Source organism: Festucalex cinctus, chromosome 20 (assembly GCF_051991245.1).
Source record: "Festucalex cinctus isolate MCC-2025b chromosome 20, RoL_Fcin_1.0, whole genome shotgun sequence".
NCBI lineage: Eukaryota > Metazoa > Chordata > Actinopteri > Syngnathiformes > Syngnathidae > Festucalex > Festucalex cinctus.
Window position 1 is genome coordinate 16,754,754 of NC_135430.1, and position 22,687 is coordinate 16,777,440.

Here is a 22,687-nt window from a genome sequence, read left to right on the forward strand (position 1 = left end):
GGACACCTCAATCGAGATTCTAACATGTGACTTTCTGTCACAGTCAGGCATCTCACTTTATTTTATGTCCTTAATAAATGTTCAGATTCTGGAACTTTCAAAAAAAAGACAGACATAGGACATTTTTCATTTTTACTGTCAATGGAGCTCAAATTAAGAGTGGAAGTCAGTTTTTCCAACTCCACTTGGGCCCAGTTGTGGTCAGCTGTGTGGAAGCTATTTGGTGATATTGAAGCATCAATGTTCTTCCTCCCTTTGGCAGACGCAGACAAACGTATTCCGTGGCCAGAGAGACCACCTGGCTACAACCATTCCAATGGATCAGCAGTGCAGTTCACTCTTCTGTTTCTCTGCCTTCCAAGCAAGGTGCCGCCCACTGAGACATTGAGCTCGAAGGTGAGAGGTCACGCTAATAGGACTGATCCATCTCCTTGCCTCCATCTGTGTCCATCACACATTCTTCTACTTTCTGCTCTCTGGTCTTATTTTTCCCTTGTGGTTCCTTGGGCGTTTTATGGCCTATTGATCAGAGTGACGGAGCGGGTCTTGGTTAACCCATGCTGCCATAGCGATCAGTCCTATACAAGTACTGGAATGGGTAATTTCACTAAGTACAGTACACATTGGTGAAAATTAATCTGAGACTAAGGGGAACACTGTTAGGATGTTGCGTCATCAGATTTCGTCCTCAATGCAATTGGACAGAACATTTCGTTTTTTTTCCCCACTTCTGAACTAAATATAATAAGTAAAAATTGAATGATGACAACAATGCTAGAAAAACTTCAAGGAAAGCCTGGTGGGCCGTCGGGCTAATAAAGCCAGAGTTGTGCTCAAATTTTAGCTACCTTAGAATTATACGACACTATTCTACATAATAATCGTGAGCACAACTATATGGTGAAAAGAAAAGTTTATAGAATCCAAAACACTGTGACAATTGGTTTGATATTTTCAGAGGTTGAAGTGACGTGCATGTGAATTTTGGTGACGATTCATACTGTTTTAGTGTCATTAAGTCATTTGCTCCCAATAACATGAAAATACGTTGGTTTTTTTTATGTTGTAAGTGTCCCAAAGACGTATTTATACATTTTTTTGTTTTGTTTTGGGGTTTTTTTTATGCTAGAGCATACAGAAGGCTTTGATGCAGGCTCTCAACTGCAAAGAACGGTTGCAGAAATGGTAGTTATTAGACAAACGGCCAGCAGGTGGCAGCAGAGCAAAGGAGATCAACCAGGGCCATGTAGAAAAAAAGCTAAATTACTTTTAATTTTAAATAGATTTGTGACAACTGATGAAACTTAGCTCTCTTCTAATGCTAATTGCTGCAAAACGGAAACAGATAGAAACATACTTTTTTTTCCTGATGAAATAAGAGACTTTAATCTTTCTTTTGGTAGGTTCCATGCTTTTATGGCAATTGAACACAATATTCTGTGGGCCTTGCAAAATCAGTCAAAATCCAGTAAAACAGCCGGGAGCGAACGGGATTGCGAAATGTGAAAATGGCTGGGAGTGAATGAGTTAAGTGATGTTTAAATTTTGTTTCATGTACAGTTGTGTTCATAAGTTTTAAATGTATGCGCAAAACTGCACATTTCTTTCCAGAGATGGACGATAACTATCAAACAGATAATTACACTGGGAACACAATTTTTGTTGAGTGAGGGCTGACAGCTATTTGTAACTAATTTTTGAGTGCAAAATTAAAACTGATCTCAATTTTTCTCTATTATGTCAAGTTTTTTTTAAGTACAATTCCCTGTTTTCTTGAAGAAAATACGCAGACACACGTGCTTGTTCTATAAGAAATGTCAAATATCATACACTGAAATGTAAAATAAACAGGCATGACTGAAACATTTAATTAACACTATTATATTTCACAAAGGATATAGCTACTACTTCTCAATTCCTTCCATGCTAGCTATGCTATGCTAATTTGCAGCTATTAATAATACTAAGCCAGTGGGATCGGCACACAAATTCAAGTGTGAATGCACAAACAAGCTACCACGTAGCTGTAAATGAGTCCAATAGCTCTTCTTACTACAGTCTTACTACAGCTAATTTTGTCTATTTATTAAGGTAAGCTGTGGAGAAAAAAAAATGTGCTAGAAAAAAAAAAGTGACTGCAATTTACAATCGGAATGCTAATTCTAGTTTTAATCAACAGATTTTTTTTTTTTAATTGGTCTCCAGTATTATCGGACCTATATTGGGAAAAAAATGACATCACATTCATCGATCAGATATCAGCTAAATTAGATAGATAAGATAGACGGCAGTTCGCAAACTGGCCATAGGGTGAGTTGTGTAACTAAAAAAAAAAAAAAAGATGACAAATATTTTCAGTGTTCAGGTTTGGGATTGGATCTCGGAGGACACTTCCTTTTTGGGACATTTAATGTGTGAGGAAAGGGAAAAGTGAGCATGCACACGAGACATCACAAGAAGATGTTCTTTGCTGTTTGCCAACAAGTTTTCCATTCATCTTCTTCCCACTTACAGCTCCCACACCCTGCCTGCTTTGGAACCCTGGCCAAATGGTCACATTAAGAGACCGTGTTGGATCGTGGGCTTCAATTTTCACCCCAGCATGTGAACTTGACACCCAGCAGCACTTTTCAGTCAGACAGAACGGAAGGTAAAGCCGGGGTGTGATAACAACCTTTGCATCCTCGCCCGGCTGTCGCTGTCACACTGTGTGCACACTGGAAATTTCACTCCACTTCATAGTTCTCCTCCGAGAACCCAATTTTGTTCCGTTTTCTCTATAAGAAACAAAAGTCCTGTCCTTTCACCCCCCTCAAAGGTAAAAGGGTGGGTGGTTAGAAAGGAAGAATAGAACTAAATTGTCAGAAACTCATTTAATTTGAGCCGGGGGTCTGCACTTCACCCCCTGCTAGTTATGGATTCAGCCTCGAGCCTTGCGCATGTGTGACGACAACGCTGACAATATCGCAGCATTGCATGCTTTGCTGAAGAAAACGGGGAATTGGATTGCTTCTGTGACTATTAATATCTAGATGTGTGAGGTTTGCGGATACACAACAACACTAAAATAAACATGCAGAGGGGTCTGAATGATGGGTAAAAAAAAAAACAAAACAAGAAAACTCAGCAATGAACAGGGGTAACTTACACTGTAATCAATAATAGCATTAACTCATTCACTCCCAGCCATTTTCACATTTCGCAATCCCGTTCGCTCCCGGCTGTTTTACTGGATTTTGACTGATTTTGCAAGGCCCACAGAATATTGTGTTCGATTGCCATAAAAGCATGGAACCTATCAAAAGAAAGATTAAAGTCTCTTCTTTCATCAGGAAAAAAAAAAAGTATGTTTCCATCTGTTTCCGTTTTGCAGCAATTAGCATTGGAAGAGAGCTAAGTTTCATCAGTTTTCACAAATCTATTTAAAATTGTAAGTAATTGATCTTTTTTGCTACACAGCCCTGGTTGATCTCCTTTGCTCTGCTGCCACCTGCTGACCGTTTGTGTAATAACTACCATTTCTGCAACCGTTCTTTGCAGTTGAGAGGCTGCATCAAAGCCTTCTGCATGCTCTAGCATGAAAAACAAAAAACAAAAAAAACCGTATAAATGCGTCTTTGGGACACTTAGAACATTAAAAAAAAAAAGGTATTTATACGTTATTGGGAGTAAATGAGTTAAATGTCATGTAAGGCTGTTCTCATGTGAAATAAGGAGAATATTGCGTTAAAAGAAACCAACTTCAGGAGCTCTACATGAATAACACCAAGTAAAATCACAATTTCTTCTAAGATTCTTATATCATACAAAACCAGATATACAGTCTAGCTACATGGATGTGATCCAAAACTACCCAAGCGAGGGTGTCTGTCCAGACTGTGTGATAATTCACCAGTTCCGCACCCCGTATCGAGCTGTCAGTCAAGGCCCGGCGGCCGTGTGCATCATGACCTTGCAAAGCCACATCTTAACATCTGCCCCCGAGCCAAACTGTCACATCGCACACATTCAGCTTTTTTTTTTTTTTAGTTGTTTTTACTAGAACAAAATGTAATTGCACATCCACTAGGACTGCACAATATCGAAAAAATATAAATACCGCAATTTTGGCCCATGCAATATGCATATCGCAATAAGTTTCATGTGGAATTTTATGCTTTTATCTGAATTAAACCAGTCAGACGTTAACTAAAATGTGCACCATCATCCAAAAGTTGATTATCAAGAGGTAATTTTGTGTTTCTTTATTTTGCCGCGTAAAAAATTTTTTTTAATTCTTTTATTAGATAATAAAAATGTCATTTGTTTAGCTATATGATAAATATCGCAAAGATACAGCTATTGCTATATTCAGTATCAAATGCATGTTTTTCCAATATCGCGCAGTCCTAACATCCACTACACTAGGTGGCAGTAGTAAATTAGACACTCCTTTATTAATTAAATGAAATACTATAATAAATATAAATAATAAATAATACTGAATTAAATACTATTAGCTTCTCTGCAGAGGTGTACTTGAAACAATTTAATAGACAAATGATACTATTTAGAGTCAAAATGGTTTCTTCCAAGTCACATTGGAATTAAACATGTGCTTGTTCTCTTGTCATATTCCTCTCTTAATATCAATAACAGCTTCCGTCAGTCTGCCCCAGGGCAGCTGTGGCCATGTACGTAGTTTACCGCCACCAGAGTGTGAATATGTGAGCACAAATGAGGTATCAAAAGATGCGTCTCGATCTGACTCGGTGGGGAACCATTTTTTTTCCTGGAATTCCGGGTTACCATGGTGACGCAATGCGCAAAACCCCCCGCCAAAAAGCCCCATAGGAATGAATGTAGAAGGGGGGGGAAAAGAGCCACAAATTAAGCACCTTTTTCCAAGCCACGCTGTGCGTACATACATTAACCGACCAATATGATTTTTAGCTCATTTTGTTGCAATTTTTTACATTTAGCATGCTAATGCTAGCTTAGCAAGCCAATGCTAAATTAGCATGCTCACACTAAGTTAGCATATTAATGCTAATCCTAACTTGGCATGCTAATGCTAATGCTAAGTTAGCATGCTAATGCTAAGTTATGTTAATGATAATGTTACGTTAGCTTAGCATGCTAATGCTAGCTTGCCGACTGATTGAGAGGGAAAGTACACCAACATTTGGCAAACTGTTCAGTGCATTCGGCTTTCCACCTTGCAAGAGTCAGCAGTCACATCCAAAATTTCCGCGGAATTTTTTAAAGTTATGATTATTATGATTATTATTATTATTATTAAAAGATTTTGTTCTACATCAGAAGAAAGAAAGAAACAAAGAAGGAAAGAAAAAAAAGGAAAAGAAATACATCCACTCTACCACTGAGCCATGCCGCCACCAAAAAAAAAAAAAAAAAAAAGCATGTCCTTTTAAAGTGTAAATGTTCCGTATAAATATTACAATTATTGTGAAATACCTTATGTTGTACATGATGTTTGGTCAAATTATGAGCTGCTTCAGTGAATGGACGCCGACATAAAAGAAACTTTCCATTTCTGTTTCCAAATTCTAGTCGCGTCTCCCATAATGTTGGAGCAAAGAAAGCCTGCCATAGCCAGTCGGCGTGGGTTAATGAGAGCAAGGCTCAGAGGCAGCCTGAAGACAAAGACGAAAACAGATTGACATTTTGCTCGCAGTAACAAAAGTCACAGATCTGAGACAACCGCTGAGCTTCAGTTGTGATGTGAACTTTTCAGCTTCAACACACACTCCCATGCTTATTCTTCAAACTTTTCCATTTGACCCATTTGACTGTTGTGAGTTTGCAGGATGAGATGAGCGCGAGGCACCCTTGAAGTCTCGGATGGAGAGAACCTTTTTTTTTTTTTTTGCCCACAGAGTGCCCGCAGTTGCCGCTTTTGATCACTCAGACGAGCCTGTGTCAGAACAGCCAGTAGAATAAATACGAAAACCCAATCAATTTGGGTTTATTTTATTTATTTAACAGATGAAAGACTAGTTCAAAAAAAAAATGGAGATGGGGTGTCAAAGGTATGGCGTCAATGTCAGGCCGATTGATCTGGAGGCTTAATTAACCATCAGAAGAGTCTGTCTGACACGGCCTCTTGATCTCCCATCATCAGTGGCGGAGTGGCACCACTCTGACTCAACTGGTGCGCGTGCGACAAGCGTACAAATGAGTCGGGCGGGATGGCGAAAAGGTGAAGATCGTTGACCGATGGCGACGTCATCACATTGGAGCTGGCGAAAAGTCAAGTGTCTCAAGATGGGCTCAAGCTGGACGTGGAAGGGAGCAAGAACAGATGAAAGAAGACGAGGGGAATGCAAATTTCTGTGAGCGATATGGAAAAAAGAGACAATGGAACGTATCATTTGAGGATGGCGAGATGAAAAATGGCTTCATTCCATCATCCCATTAAAAAAAAGAAAAGAAAAAAAAAACGCCTCCCTCCCTCAACCTGGCTTGTCAAAGGCACATCGATAGCGAGATGACAGCAATGACTGCTGGTGGATTGAATTGCCAATTCCAATACATCCAAAGAGCTAAGATGTCAGCCAGTTGATGTCAGCTGGCAAGATGGGGGAATTGGCTTGAGTGAAACCAGTCAGGGGGAGATTAGCGATGACGCTAATCCCTGTGGGGCTTGAATGGCGAAACGCGGCGCGCACCTTGAGACGCGAATAAGGTGGTGAGAGCGTACGGGGGGGATTTAATCGAAGCGTGCAGACTGCTATGGAAGAGGCTGAAATTGATCGTGAGATGACCAAGCGCAAGTAGACAAATAATGAAGAAAGTCGATATCAAAATGATAAACCATTTTAGAAAGGCAAGCAGAAATTATTGGGAAAAATGGTTTTGTACAACAGAACACATTTGCCGCTCAAATTTAAAATCACCGTCCAGAGTTGGCTCGAGATAAGGTGCAAGTTTAAAGTCCAATTTGTCTTCTTCTAAAATCAAAATATGTCACCTCTCAAAATTAGCTCATTCAAACCCAAAAAACGTGTAAATACGTTTTTTAATCATTTTTCCTTCACTAACAAAAACATATTTATATGTTTTTTGTTTTTTTTAATGCTAGGCTTTGATGCAGCTTCTGACATGAAGAAGTGGCTTAAAGCAAAGGTAGTTATTACAAAAAAAAAAAAAAACGACTAGCAGGTGGCAGTAGAGTATAAGAGATCAGCCAGGGCCATGTTGAAACAAGCTATTTTTGCTAGCGTTTTAAACAGGAATGTGAATAATGATGAAACTTAGCTAGAATTCTAATCCTGAAAAATAGAAACAGAGATACATTTTTCCTGATGGAGAAAAAAAGACTAATATTTCTTTTGGTAGGTTCCATTTTTTCATAGCTATAGAAGACAATATTTTGTGGGACTTTCAAATTCCGTCAAAATCAAGGAAAACAGCTGCGAGTGAATGAATTAAGAGCGATACACTTCGGACGACTGCAGTTACAGTAACTGCGCTTAAAGAGAGCAGAGAAAAAATGTATTTCACGTGACCCCCGACTTACCAATGCGTCCAACTGAATTTGCTAGTGGTGTGTCAAAGCCCTCAATGCTTTCATACAGGGAGTGGGAGATCCGGCGCTCTTGGTTATTCTGAAGGCTGTAAGGGTTTACAGGATGGCCCTGCGTCGGTGGACTGCCAGGAACTTTCTACAGAAAACAAGAACGGGAAAGTGTGAAGATTAGACCCCATGTCTTCATACACTGCCAGGATATCGTGAGGGGGTGGCGTGGCTCAGTGGTAGAGTGCCCGTTTCCCAACCCAGACGTTGTGGGTTTGATCCCATTCCATTGTGACCAAATGTCCTTGAGCAAGTCTCCCTTCCTTATCTAAGATCTTGGAAAGCTTGTTTTCATGTTTCTTGGACGAGTTATGCCTGTTAAGTCAATTTTGTTGCTCTTGTGCATATGCAATGATAATAAAAATCCATTCATTCCATCCAATCAAAACTTCTATCCACTCCAAAATCATTGCACGTATCGAAAAATTGCTCTGACACAGTGCTGCTGTCTAAAATCATGTTAGTGGGACCGATCTCGGCTTGTGTCAGTATTTTCTGGCTCAGCAGTGTGAAGCGGTTCCTGCAGTGAGCTGAGCTGGCCAAAAGCCGATAAAAACTGCATGGTTTTCCCATGGGCCGATTGGCAGCTGTCTCAAAACGATAAATCCGGAACGAGTGACATTTGTCATGTGGCCAACGTGCAGGCCCGCTACTGCGCGAGTCGGCGCACGTACCGGTTGCGATAAATAAAGAACGGGTTATCCTTTACGGTTTGGTAGAGATTCGGTTTGTCTTCGACAGACACTCGGATACTGTTTTGTGTTACGGTTTAGTGTGATCATTCTGCTGCAGTTAATCATTTATTCTGGTATCATATCCAGTTTTGATGATATCACACAAAAGTGAACCGGACGGTTTTGGCATACGCACAAAGCTTTATAGGAGCTGCCAAAAAAACAGCAGAAAAAAAAAAGTCCCTGTATAGAACGTTTTTACACAGACTTGACTCTATAACTCAAGCATGCTTTGAACCGAGAGTCTCTGGATAATACAGTATTGATGTCCAACATTTCTTTTATGGCTTCCAGCCAAGTGTAATAGACAGAAACGATGGCTTCAGAAAAAACAAAAAAATCAAACAGAGGTCAAGAAAGGGAATCTTTGGCAAACACAGTGATGAAATTTGTGATTTGCATGATCTGAGGTTCCTCTAAATGAGGAGTGCTGACTCTCAAGGGAGTGGCACCACCTGGCTAGAGATTCGAGATGCCAATTGGGATTTTTTTTTTTTTAATAAGAGGGAGTGGTTTAAATAAGGCTGAAAAAGCAGCACTTTAGCTGAACAACATTGATGACAGCAAAAAAAAAAAAAAAAAAAGAGCACGGCAGTGAGTTTGTGCGCATTAAACGAATGACAAAGAATCTCACTTTTTGGGTATCTGATTTTAATTGCGTCTGAATCCTTTGCGTGCTAAAACTTAATCACACTTGACAATGTTTACCGACTTGGGACAATTTACAGCGAAAGCAGTGATGTTCATGAAAATCCCGAGACTGCAGGCATTACTATGCCAGAGTAGTAATCAAACATTTAGGTCTCCTCCAAGAGGACCCCTTCAACGATTGCATTATTTAGCACAAGCATCAATTAGCCAAAACTTCAAGCCCAGAGAGGTTGTTTGCAGCAAGTGGAATGTTTCTCGCTTTTATTTTTGCTCTGCGATGGCAGGTGGGGATGGTCAGTAAACACTATCATTAAAATATGCCATGTGAACAGCGGAGGTGTAGTGCATGGAGTTCCCTGTGGGAAGACACAACTTGGCTTTGTATGCTGATTACAACCCTTCCAGTTGATGGACGTCCATCCAGGGTACGTTAAAATGTAAAACTGCCACAATGGTTACCCTAATCTAGTCTTTTTCAGAGTAGATTAACCCCTAAAGGCGCATTCTGCCGGATTCACTCAGGAAAATGCACTTTTTAAATACAGGATGTACACTTTAACTTTCTCTCAGTCTACACATCTGTGTTTATGTTAATCTTTGGTGGTGATTTCGGGCAACATTTGTAGTCAACGCAAACTCATACACACATTGCTTTGGCCTCTCTGTCAGCATCTCTGTGACCTTCAGTTGCAGTGAGGGGGAGTGTTGACAAGAGAGTCTTAAACTGTCACCTAAGGCTAATAATGTCAAGTCTGTTGCCATTTACTGGCCTCCTATCCGAGCTCCAGCCCGTTGCCACAGCCCTAATCCAGTCACCTCTGCCGTAATGCTATAATTACAGACTTAAGCTGTTGCATCTTGCCGCAGGCACAGGCCACATCTCTACCTCACGTCTACCGCATCGTAGCAAATTCTAATTTCTCGTCTGTGTAGAATGAATTTATGACAGACAACATTTAAGTTGCCATACACAGGAAAAACGTGCGCTTCTGTTTGTTTTCATATGTACAGTACACCTACGGACTATGCTAGCTATGTTATCAGATACTAAAATTTCACCGGTGTAGTCCTACACTGGGGCCAAGAAGCCCACTTAACCACCAGATTCGATATATTATTCCTCAATTGGTCCGATTGAGTCTCCCCTGCTTCTCCTAAACGAGTTAGTCCTCGGAAAGCAGGCTGGGAATTCAACGGGCGGCAGCAACTAGAATTGTATTTCTGCTACTCGGCTTCCTCTACTATGTTTTATGCACAAATTGGTGCCTACGCACGGTTAGTAAATGAGGCCCATTGTTATCATGTCAAAATATGCATTAAAAAACAATGGCGAGATTTTTTTTTTTTCCAAAAATCTTAATTTCTGCTGCATTGAAAAGGGACGTAAGGATGATTGTCGCCATCAGTTCTAGCACCCTCTGGTGGTTAATTTATTCGTGACGTTTCATTTTAATTAGGCATGTTTTGGCCACCTACATTTAAGAGTCATGCTAATAACCAAAATAAGGGGAATGAATATTGGGATATCGTTACATGCCTCATATTGAATTAATCAAAGAAAAAAAAAAAACAGACGAATATTTTATATTTTCATACTCAAGAAGAAGAAGAAGAAGAAGAGCTACAGAAAATGGACGAATTTGATATATATTCATATCTACAATATTATCACTACATATTTTTTTTATCACAATAATAAATGTCATGCCAGTAATTTTGCTTCCTTGCTAGCCAGCATCTCATGGTTTTAAGTTCTCCGGCAGCAGTGGTCAGCTCAATACTAATAAAACCATAAATTACTAGTCTGGGGTTTTGATTGATAGCTCTCTGCAGGATTTATCGACCGGCTCCTCGTCCGAGAGTACGTCTTTTGTTAGGGCCGGCAACTTCCTTCCTCCTTGTCTCTTTACATAAACGTTCCCTGAGTGACTCCAGGGCTATCGGACTGCATTACAAATAAGCCAGTGGCAGCCTAACAGCACTAACTTGGAAGGTATTTTTATTCAAAAAGAATGGTGAGACTATTAATCTCACAGTGTGGAAATTTACTGGTTAACTACAGATATTATAAATGTGATATTGAATGCACTTTCTAAGTGTGCAAGAGTCGGGTGATGTGGGTGATGGATCTGTGTTTCCGTGTGCAATGTTGAAGTTCTGACTAATGGTGGTAGACAAAAAACGCAGATACAGTCAGTTTGTCAATAGTGTCAGTGCAGGAGATCTCTGACTTAAATGACAGCGCAAATGTGTGGACGGGCATCGTTTGACATTCCCTGGTCGATTTCAAATCAGTGCCAGCTTGAAGCATATTCATTCTCAAGGCGGTCCACTTTCAGATAGATCGGCTACATGTGTGATTAATGCCATGAATGCATAAGTGGGTCACGATCTGTGGCTTGATTGATTCCAGGACAATCAACATTTTCTGACACAAGGCCCAGTTAAGCCGAATTCATTTCTACCGAACTGAAGAAGAAGGGAGATACAAAAGACCAAGTTGGAAGCCAAAAACTTGCAAATGGTCTCCATGTTATTCTCCACTTCTGTCATCACTCCTCCATTACAGTCAGTGGAAAATGTCTGTTTCATATAGTCCAGCATTATGAACAACAAAGAGTGTTTCATTAAATAATTGTATGAGTCATATTATATACAGTATAAACTTCCTTTCAATAGTACTGGAACGAGAACTTTATTTTAGCTGTTGACAGAAACATTTGCCATCATCAGACAAATATTTTACATCTGGATCTACATCTGCATGCATTTGCGATGCCGAATTCATACTGATCTTATGAAACTTGTAATATTTTATATTATATATTGCTGTGTTTTTTTTTCTTTATTCACCCAACATATGTGAATTAGTACACCACTAATTAGTATCTTCCATGTATCAGTTTCACAATTCCTTGTTTGTCACCCATTTGGAGCTTTCGGGATTTTGTGGTGGTAAAGTGTACGACTGTTTCTAGTATAGATGCAAACTTGACAAGTAAAAGTCAAATAAACCAAGAGTAGACATTGAGTGTTATTTAAGATTTAAAGAATCAAGGTAATAGACTAACAAAACACACCTACATAATACTTTTACTTCAATAAAAAAAAAAAAAAGATTGATTCAAAATTGTGTATTTACCCAAATGTTTTCAGTCTGCAGCAAAAATAAATGAATTAGTCTAACTGCTGCAATACTTTTGCAAGTAATAGCTTTGCTGAACTCTAAAAATGTAAAAAAAAAAAAAAAAAAAAAAAAAAAAAAAAGGATCAGTGATACGAGTTCCCAATGCAAGTCGGAACATTAAAGCAGCGTGGCATTCGAATAAATGGAAAAAGAAATTGCTTCTTCTGAATTGTGATTTAACATTAACACACGTGACAACACATTAATAGAACAAAGCTATCGAAAGAAAAAAAAAAATGAGGCCGTGTGAAGAAGTACCCATGCAATTACAATGCTTCAAACAAATTGTCAGTGACCAATCAGCTTTCTTGACTATCTGGGGGAGAAGGATACTTTTTTTCCAAAGACGCGGCTGAAGAGAGAGAGAAAAAAAAATAATTCTTCTGGGGGAGATCTGGCAGAGATAAAATTGGTTTATATGCCCCTTGCGCGTACGACACAGTGACTGAAATCAAAATAGATGATACAATAAAGACAAAAGAATGGCATACATTTATACAGACTTAATCACAAAGGCTTTTTCGTCTGAGGAAAACCAGTGTGATGTATGGGAGATTTGCATTGGACGATATAAAGTTGAATGCCCCTAGGGTTGTTTAATTGGAATTCAATTTGCAATGCATTTCTTTTAATACTCTACAGGGATTAATAATATATTTTTTATTCTCATTTAATATTTAAATTTTACACAGCATATTAAATTATATTTTTTATTTATTATCTTTGGCTAGTTCAGGAATAATAAAATACTGCCGTATATTCTGTGTATATTTGGTGCGCATGTTATTCTACTGTGCACCCCCCCAAAAAAAATTAAACCAGAAAGATATGTTACACTGCTGTGCTCTTGAAGGCGTGATAGTTGAGCCTGCAGGGCCGAGCAATGATGAAATCAGTGTAATTCTCATGGAATGAAGCAGCCTGGATGTGCTGCGCCCCCTCTCTGATGCATTAGCGTGCGCAGCTCGGCTCCTATCCCCTGCAGACAGTGATGGATCTGATTCATTTCAATGGTGGCCTCCAGTGCTCAGTCCCATTCTGCTGGGTGACAGTGGCAAACTGGTGCTGGTTCCCCCCATATACTATCTGCCTGGCCAGGGGTCCAGCATTGCGGATGGGGATGTTGGTTTGGAGGAGAAGTCTCGTTTACTTATTGGGTGGGGCTCTGCCTATGATCTTAAATTCTCAATTGACTCATTTTGCCACGACTATTTTGATGTTTGTTTTAAATACCCAACATATGTATGTACGTATGTAAAACTGCCACAATATATTGTTGTCGTCATGTCACAATATTTAAAAGCAGCACATCTGTTTAAAAAAAAAAAAAAGTCAAGTTGATTTCCCTTTGTGCAGTTCTAGCACCCTCCGGTGGCTAGTTTTTTTTTTGTTTTTTTTAGTGCAATTTAATTTTCGTTAGGGACGTTTTGGCCCTTCGACATTTAAAAGCCACACTAATGGTCAAATGAAGGTGAACGCAATTTGCTTGTGAAGTGAGTCAATATAAATAAAAAAAAAAATAGAAAAATTGAATATGTGGAGGAACTCAATGTGTGCTTGCATTAGCAATTAAATTCCTCTCCCTATATATATATATATATATATATATATATATATATATATATATATATATATTTTTTTTTAATACAAATAATAAATATAAATACAGTATATATTGACAGAAGAAAAATGCTACAGTACATAAGTCAGAGCCAATTTGACTTGATTAAATACGTATTCACAACAAGCTCATCTTCCGCCTCCCAATATTCGCGACCATTTGCTTATACTTATCTCAAACCAAGGTGGAATACATATTGCATTATCGGTCTATCCTGCCGTGTTTTTCAGCAAAACTGTCAATCATAACTCAGCAAAGGCTTTCTTAGATATCAGATCAAAGGCCCACTGTGGCCCAAGTAAATCACACCAAGGATTGGAAATAAATGTGAGACGCTATCACCCATCTCACACAGGAAATGAGAATGTTTGAAGATTTGCATGGTTTTTGGGTCGCCACATTTAAGTTATTTCACAGCTCCGAAATCGACATTGAGATGGATTAGGGGTTAAGGCCGATAGGCCTGAGAAATAAAGTGTCATTCATCGAGTGGGAATATGGCTATTCATAAAGTAGGGAAAATCAGACGTTACGTTCTGGAGTTGGATCTCAAAGCGCAGACAAATAAGTGTTTAACACTTTATTTGCATAACATCAAGCGGCGTGGAACTAACTTGACTTGACTTGACCAGAAACAACGAGAAGGCATCGAGGAAAAGACGAGCATGTGGCCAGCTGGACAGAGGAATAATCCGACAAAAAAAACATTTCTCAGACAGCTTATATAGACAGTGAATCAATCTGATTGGTTGTGGCTAGACATGTGGGTAACAGGACTGACATGGAATTATCTGATTGGCTGTTGACTAGATAAAGAGATTAAATATATCACTTAGCTTCTGACATCACATTGCGTATTACCAGTTGAAACTAGATCCCGATTACATCAGTTCAAAACACACGACCTCACGGTCATGACCCAAACATAACCCTTGCATGACAGTAAACATAACCCTTGCATGACCCTAGTCACGACAGTAAGCATCACCCTTGCATGACCCTAGTCACAACAGTAAGCATAACCCTTGCATGACAGTAAACATAACCCTTACATGACCCTAGTCACAACAGTAAGCATAACCCTTGCATGACCCTAGTCACAACAGTAAGCATAACCCTTGCATGACCCTAGTCCAGGGGTGGCAAACTGCGGTCCTCGAGGGCCGGAGTCCTGCATGTTTTATAGATTTCCCTACTCGAATTGCAGCTGATTCCAATCAACAGGCTCGTTAGCAGGCTTCTGCAGAGCTTGCTGATGAGCTGATCATAAATCAGCTGTGTTGAAGAAGAGAAATGTCCAAAACCTGCAGGACTGCAGCCCTCGAGGACCGGATCTCGCCACCCCTGCCCTAGTCACAACAGTAACATAACCCTTGCATGACCCTAGTCACAACAGTATGCATAACCCTTGCATGACCCTAGTCATAACAGTAAACACAACCCTCGCATGACCCAAACATAACCTTAGCATGACCCAGTCATGACAGAATGCATTCATTCATGATCAAAATACAAAGCAATTATCATAAAGTTAGCTACCTCGGTGTTTTGGGCCAACCGCCGGGCTACGATGAGCTGGATCATTCCTCGTTTGTTGCCTTCGACTGACATGGATTTGCGCAGCGTTTCCATCGCTTCCTGATTGGTATTCCCAAGCAGTGATTCACCATTGACTGCGATGAGTTGGTCATTTATACACAGACGTCCATCCTGTTGATAAATGCTCACCAGGTTAATCTTAGATCTCCTCATAACCATATAGTGCATGTGATATGTTGCTAGGTCAGTGGTTCTTAACCTTGGTGGAGATACTTGAACCCCACCACTTTCCTATGTGCATTCATCGTACCCTTCTTGATTGGAAAATACCAAATTCAAGGCGTATTTAGGGAGAATAAGAGTAGCCTTTTCATCTAAACTGTCTCTCTTCACCTTCAATTCAGAAAATGTTCTGGAACCCAGGAGGCCCCAGGAATGAGCCCTGTGGAACACCATACATTCCGTTATTTTTTATTTATTTATTTTTTTAAAGGAATCCCCGCGACTAACTCACCGAACCACTGGGGTCCGATCAAACCCAGGTTAAGAACCACTGTGCTCGGTAAAGGAAGGAAAGGTGTTACTTACCTTGCTAGCAGCACCTCCATTGATGATGGATTTGACGAATATGCCCAAATCGGCGTGGCTCTCCTTGGACCGATTACCTTTGACGCTGACCCCTAGGCCCGCTGAACCGGAGTCATTGAGTGGGATCTCAAAGGTCATGAACTCCCGGGTGCCGTCAGGGGTCAACACCAGGTCATCATCCGCCAGTTGCTGTGGAAATGCAGGAATAATTTCGTATATCTAAATAAATATGCAAATGAGGATTCTATATCATATATTGGTTGGAAATATTGAACACATTTAATATGTAAAACTTGAGATTTAAGACTGTTCTGACTCATTTTGGACCCTGATATCAGGACAGTAGTCTAGTCGAGTTTGACGTCCTTGGTCTGGAAGCTACAAAATCGAGACAAAAACTTCCCAGTTGTCTCTATGTGTAGAAGCCAGAGACTACATTGTGTTTTGGATCCATGTTCCCTGTTTTCAGATTGAGAGCAGCACTGGGATGTCGTGATGGGCCAGATAAAGTCCATTTGAAGATTAATGGCAGTGAGCGCAATCAACCCCTGAGACCTCACTGCAAGACCTATTTAAATGGATTCGTATCAGCACACAGACATGCACTCTCGCACGCAGCCAGATGGATGGCCGCCAGGTGTGTGCCCCTCACAGCTGCTTGGATAAAGTGTTAAGCACGGGGAAGAGGAAAAACACAACATAAGGTGTCTTTTTTTTTTTTCTTCCTCCATGGGCTAAGGAGTTATTTGGATGCAGCAGTGCATTCAGGTGAAAGTTCTTTTGAACGTCACCCAGTACACCAGATAGCCCTCTCTTTTTTTTTTTTTCTTTCTTCTATTTTGATGTTCCGCTATTCCCCTTTCATTTTGGACACATCTGTACTACCAACCAGCTTGGTTTTGAGCACATTCTGACCCACAGAACACAGGAATGCATTAAATCCGCCGGCCCCTCTCCACCTAAAAATAAAAGGCAGGCAATGATCCTTTCAAGACAAAATCAAAACTGAAATTGTCGGCCAATGTCACTTTCATTAACTCATTCCTTCCCCTCCACGAGTTATCTCGGGTATTCACAGAAGCAGTCCCGTTTTCTCCCGGCTGTTTTACTGGATTTTGACTGATTTTGCAAGGCCCACAGAATATTGTGTTCTATTGCTATAAAAGCATGGAATCTATCAAAAGAAAGATGAAAGTCTCTTCTTCCATCAGGGGAAAAAAAAGTATGTTTCTATCTGTTTCCGTTTTGCAGCAATTAGCATTAGAAGAGAGCTAAGTTTCATCAGTTTTCACAAATCTATTTAAAATTGTAAGTAATTTAGCTTTTTTTTTTTTCTAGATGGGCCCTGGTTGATCTCCTTTGCTCTGCTGCCACCTGCTGGCCGTTTGTGTAATAACTACCATTTCTGCAACCGTTCTTTGCAGTTGAGAGGCTGCATCAAAGCCTTCTGTATGCTCTAGCGTAAAAAAACAACAAAAAAACGTATAAATACGTCTTTGGGACACTTAAAACATAAAAAAAAAACTTATTTGCACGTTATTGGGAGCAAATGAGTTAAAGTTTTATTTGGTTTCAAAAATTGCTATTTTATGGTTTTTATATTATTATTTCATTTTTAAATTATTATTTATCGTTTATCATATTTTAAATTATTTTTAGTCATGCTCTTAACAGATCAAAATTCTTATTCATATTATTCGCTTTGGAGGGAATCGTTAAAAATATTTTTGGGGACTTTATCTTACAAAATATAGAACTTTCTCAATTCACACATTTTAGTTGATGATGAACTTTGATTAGTGTCGTTCGTCCTGGCGTGATTAGTTTGGCTACCAACAACATCTGCATTTAGATGAACACGTTGACAGCAAAATGATGATTTGTATGGATTTTCTTGCTTTGTGCTCCTGTCTTTTTGGACTACAACTTGGACATTTTGCCAGTGATTGCAACTCTTGCTTCTCCTTGTTATTTAGAAGACAGTCAGTCCTCATTAGTCACTCCATGGCAACGAAGGCATTTTGAGCCAGGAACACCGGAAACCGCAAAAAAAAAAAAAAAACATCTTCACAACAACACCTTAACACCACAATGTACTTTTAACAGGTACTAATTTAGACTAAACCTAATTAAAGCAATTGTCACACATTGCACTTAGTTTTATGTGATGTTCTCATACCATGGCTTTTTGAGTATCCAGGTCGGTTTTGGCCGAGTTGAATGGACGCAACAGGCTCTGTCAGGCAGCCTGACATCCTCATTCTTGCCTAGCAGCACTTTTTTTTTTTTTTTTTCCTGTCTAATGAAAATGTTTCACTGCTCTCTCATCCCCTGCCTTGGCCCGCTATTCCCGGAACGCTGCTCTGAGTGGGCGGTTATTCTGTCATCATTGTGGAGGGAGTGCGCTTTCAAGCACTCACACACCTTCAACTCGCGCACTAAATCCCAGTCGTTTTATCACTACGACCTAACCGCTAGATGAAAGTCGATCTTGTCTTTATGTATTGAATTTGGTCTGATTGACTATATTAACTCATTATACTCGTCAATTATATATTTTTTACAGTAGGGATAGATGGGAAGAATCTGATTATGCTCCAATGTAAATGTCAAACTTGAAAACAACTTCACTGATGCCCAACCGCCGGTAGATGACATCATTGCCCCATTTTATACAAAATAAACACAGTTTCAGAGTCCATGGGAAAAATGGCTGTATTTTGGCAAACCAACATTTTTCAACTGTTAATTATAAAAGAACGGGACGGGGCAAAAAGTATTCTATTCTATTCTATCATTTGGTAGATTCGGCTTATATATAATTATTGAACATGATATCCGCGTATTGAAAATTCCGGGTATTGAAAATTTAGAAATTTTCTAAAATGGCTGGTAGTGAAAGAGTTAATAATAATAATAATAATAATAATAAAGGTATTATTATTATTATTATAATTCTTATTATTATTATTATTATTATTATTATTATTATTATTATTATTATAATAGTGTCTTGGTATTTTTGGTATTAATGAGTTTTTATGAGACATTTTCCAGGGCTAATGGCAAATGCAGCGCTTCTCAATTATTTTTTGTTGCACTCCGACCACCCCCATAAAAAAAAGAACGCAGAGGAGCTAACACGACGTCCTCCCTCTGACCATGAGAGCACCACTGCCACCTACTGTAGTGGATGTACAATTACACTTTATTCTAACACGGTGGGGAAAAAAGAAAAAAAAAATCCCTTGGGTCATTCCTCGCTTAACCCCCCCCCCCACCCCACTGCCAATCACTGTAAAAACACCCATATTTCATCATTTATTCAGTCTAAGAGAATATATTAATATTAAATCCCATACGAAGTAGCAATATTACGACAGTCACCTATTCATTAATTCGTATTTTTAAGGGCGGTGGCATGCAACTAGATGAACAAAGAGGGACAAATGCAAGAAAATGTTGCTCATTAGTCTAGAAAAAGGCCACCCCCACCTCTTTTCACTGCTTAATTGGCCTTTTTATTTTGTTTCCACCCGACTTCACTCGTCGCATGCGAACAAGGAAGGTGCGCCAAAACAGGTGTGAGGAAGCGGCAGCGACTTGGAGGAGGGGAAACCGGCAAATGAATCACAATTAGTTTCTTTTCACACACAAATCTGAGTTCTCTGCACCTCAATGCCTAAAACAATTAACACTGCTGGAAACTTCTCTCCACACTTGGCCTAATTTGGTGACATAAAGGTCATTGGAAATAAATTCAAAGAGGCTAAAAGAAGTCAGCCATGGGTGTAATTGCAAAATGTGTGATGAGCATTGTCACACAAATTCCTTCAGGCAGTGTAATATTTTGGTGATAAAGGGTCGACTATGCAAAAAAAAAAAAAAGAAAGAAAAAAAGACAGGATTTTTGAGGTGCAGTGGATATTTTAGAAGCATGAAGAAAACAAGCTACAGTTTTATATGGTTGAAAACAACCTTGAATAAAAGGTGTTGCCAGCATGCTTCTGTTGCTACAACCTAAAGAATATAAAGTGGTACCTCTACTTATGAACGTCCCTTCATACGAAAATTTCAAGTTACCAAACGCCTCAACAGGAAAATATTGCCTCTTGTTACGAAAGAAGTTTCAGGATGCGAAAGGTAAAAATACAGTGTGAAGTGCTACTCGCAGCTCCCAACGTTTACTGAACGCAACGTACTTACAGCTGCTCTGCCATTGGCGATTAAGATAGTTTTACGTAAATCTATTAACAAATTTGTGCAAAAATTCAAACAATTGGTGATTGATGAAGGCTATGTTGCACAGTAAGTTTTTAATTGCCTTTTTTGGAAATCGATGCCTCGCCGTACCTCAAGTTTCCATCAAGTTTTGGAATTTGTTGAAAAGAATCACCCAGAAAAAGTGTTCACCATTCGGGCGATCGCTCACTATGATGTTGTTTGCCTTGGACATTTTCAAAGGATTGTTTAAAAAGCAAACATCCTTGGATCAGTTCTTTACAAAGAGGGCAAAAAATGATGACAGCAGTTAAAAAGGTAAATGACCATCATTTGTATTCTTTATTCTTTGCTTTTATTTTTACATTATGCACAACTCTCATTTATTGTGCAATAATAAAATAAATAAAATCTAATTGTAACATGTATTTCTTAAATGAGTTGATGCTGCATTTTTATGCTTTATAAAACATTTATGTCTGAATTTTGGGAGGCTTGGAACGGATTAGGGCATTTACATGGAAAACGTGTCTCTCCTTACAAAATGTTCTAGTTACAAACATTCTTCCAGAACCAATTAATTTCGTAAGAAGTACCACTGTATGTTTTTTTTGTTTGTTTGTTTTAGTAATATTTTTCTTTTATATATATTATATATATATATATTATATATATATATATATATATATATATATATATATATATATATATATATATATATCTTGAAATGATGTTTAATTGCTAATTCAGGACTCAAAATAAATCTAATTAATCACGCTGACTGACTTACACTGAATCAGGCTGGATGGGTCATCAGATAACGACAACAGCAGAGGCCCCATAATTGAGCCCTGTGGAACACCATATGTGAATTCTGAATTTGTATTGCACATGTGTGTCTGACCACTTTTTTTTTTTTTTTTTTTGCTTTGATATCGTAAGAAGGGATTACAATAATAAATAAATCACACGGCGTACCATCACAACAGTCGACTACCGAGCACACCAAATTCTCTGCAGCACAGATAGGCCAAGCAATATAGAGTGCTCACCTGCAGCCAATGATGGCATCAGGGTGTTCTAAGGTACAACAATAGCCGCAAATTACGATCCTCTTTTGACGATATCAGTGGTTGAAAGAACGGCTATGATATGGCCGACAGCATATTCCACACTTCAACCTATTATGTGTTGTTGAAACACATTGAAAAAGTAACCGTCGCCACAAGTGGCCTTTTAACAACCTTGTTTGTCAGCACGGGGCTATGCTGCAGTGCAGCCTCCCATTCTTTTGCACTGACAGCAAACATAATTATCGGAACAGCTGCTGAAAAGCGCGAAACGAAAACAGGTGGCACCGACGCTTCACGCTTGGAAATCATTAGACAGGCCGCTATTGTCTTCAATAGTACTTGGAAGGGTGATCTTTAATTATGACAAAGCATGCTTTGCATCTCCCCACTTTGATCACACTGCCAAAATAATAAGGTAGAAACAATACATCATGCGAGGCTTCAAAGATGATAAAAGAAAAAGAAAAAAAAAAAAACTAATCAGATAACTTTGTTTTATCACACACGTATGTACGGTAGACTCGCTGAACTTTCAAACAACTCAGAATAAAAGGACTAGAACAGGAAGACTGTAAATGATGAGCCAAAGGTTAAAAAGGGAAAAACAACTGAAATAAAAAAAACAATATTACTAAAGGATTTAATCAGAGAAACATTGTCTATATCTCTGGCAATAAACTCTCTTAGTTTATTTCATTATAAATGAAAAATTGCTTGATATTTTGATTTTACTCTCAATAGCCGCAGTTTTAGTCGAGAGAAAGTTTTCCTTTTTTACTTATTGAAGGAAAAATTAAATCATGCCTGACCTTCAAAGGTTATATTGATGTTTGAGCAGCCTGCTGGAATGAATTGTATCAGCGTTGCAAGGTTCCAAAGTTGGGGAAAAAAAATGTAACATATAATCGTTATTACCAGGCCCCATCTTTAAAATATTTTTGTTATTCATTGAGTGAGTCAATTAAACATGCTATTAAATTATTCAAAATAGCTCCAGCAAGTCAAAGATGACCTTACTCATTGCAGTTAACATTACAACAGCTTTCTTTATACATCCTTCCAGTTTTTTTTTTTTCAACCAAAGTTATTTTGTAATTTAACTAAGTGACGTCTCCTCTCAGGTTTTTTTTGCAGGGCTAAAATACGTTGATTTATTCAACAGTCTGGAAGAGAAAATAAATGTTCTGTCTCTATCACTTAATTAACAAGAACACTGAGGCAAGAAACATTGCTTCACAGTAAGTCTCATCTAATTATATTAACACCAAAGATGTGATTTTTTTTTTTTTTTGGATGACTGCATTATATCAAGTTCGTGCCACATATCGCCATCTCATTCTTGTACTCTTAAAGTCACAATGTACTGTAATTTTGATTTCAAAATTGAAGAGACACGTATTAAAAACATTCTCAAATTCAGTTTGTATAGTCCTGCTATACATTTGTGCACTTGCTCTGATGTTTTTTTTTTTAACGTCTTCAAATCCAGACGCA

General features: G+C 38.8%; 1 protein-coding gene across 3 annotated transcripts in view; it reads right to left on the bottom strand.

Moving 5' to 3' along the window:
* The window catches only part of LOC144009223 (partitioning defective 3 homolog), a 270,024-nt gene that overhangs the window by 129,344 nt on the left and 117,993 nt on the right, over window positions 1–22,687 (bottom strand). For all 3 annotated transcript variants that reach the window (XM_077508825.1, XM_077508824.1, XM_077508826.1), the window contains 3 exons: window positions 15,900–16,088; window positions 15,312–15,482; window positions 7,523–7,667 (listed from right to left, as the gene is read on the bottom strand). In XM_077508825.1, coding sequence (XP_077364951.1) covers window positions 7,523–7,667; window positions 15,312–15,482; window positions 15,900–16,088 — 505 coding nt within the window. The remainder of the gene's footprint in view (window positions 1–7,522; window positions 7,668–15,311; window positions 15,483–15,899; window positions 16,089–22,687) is intronic.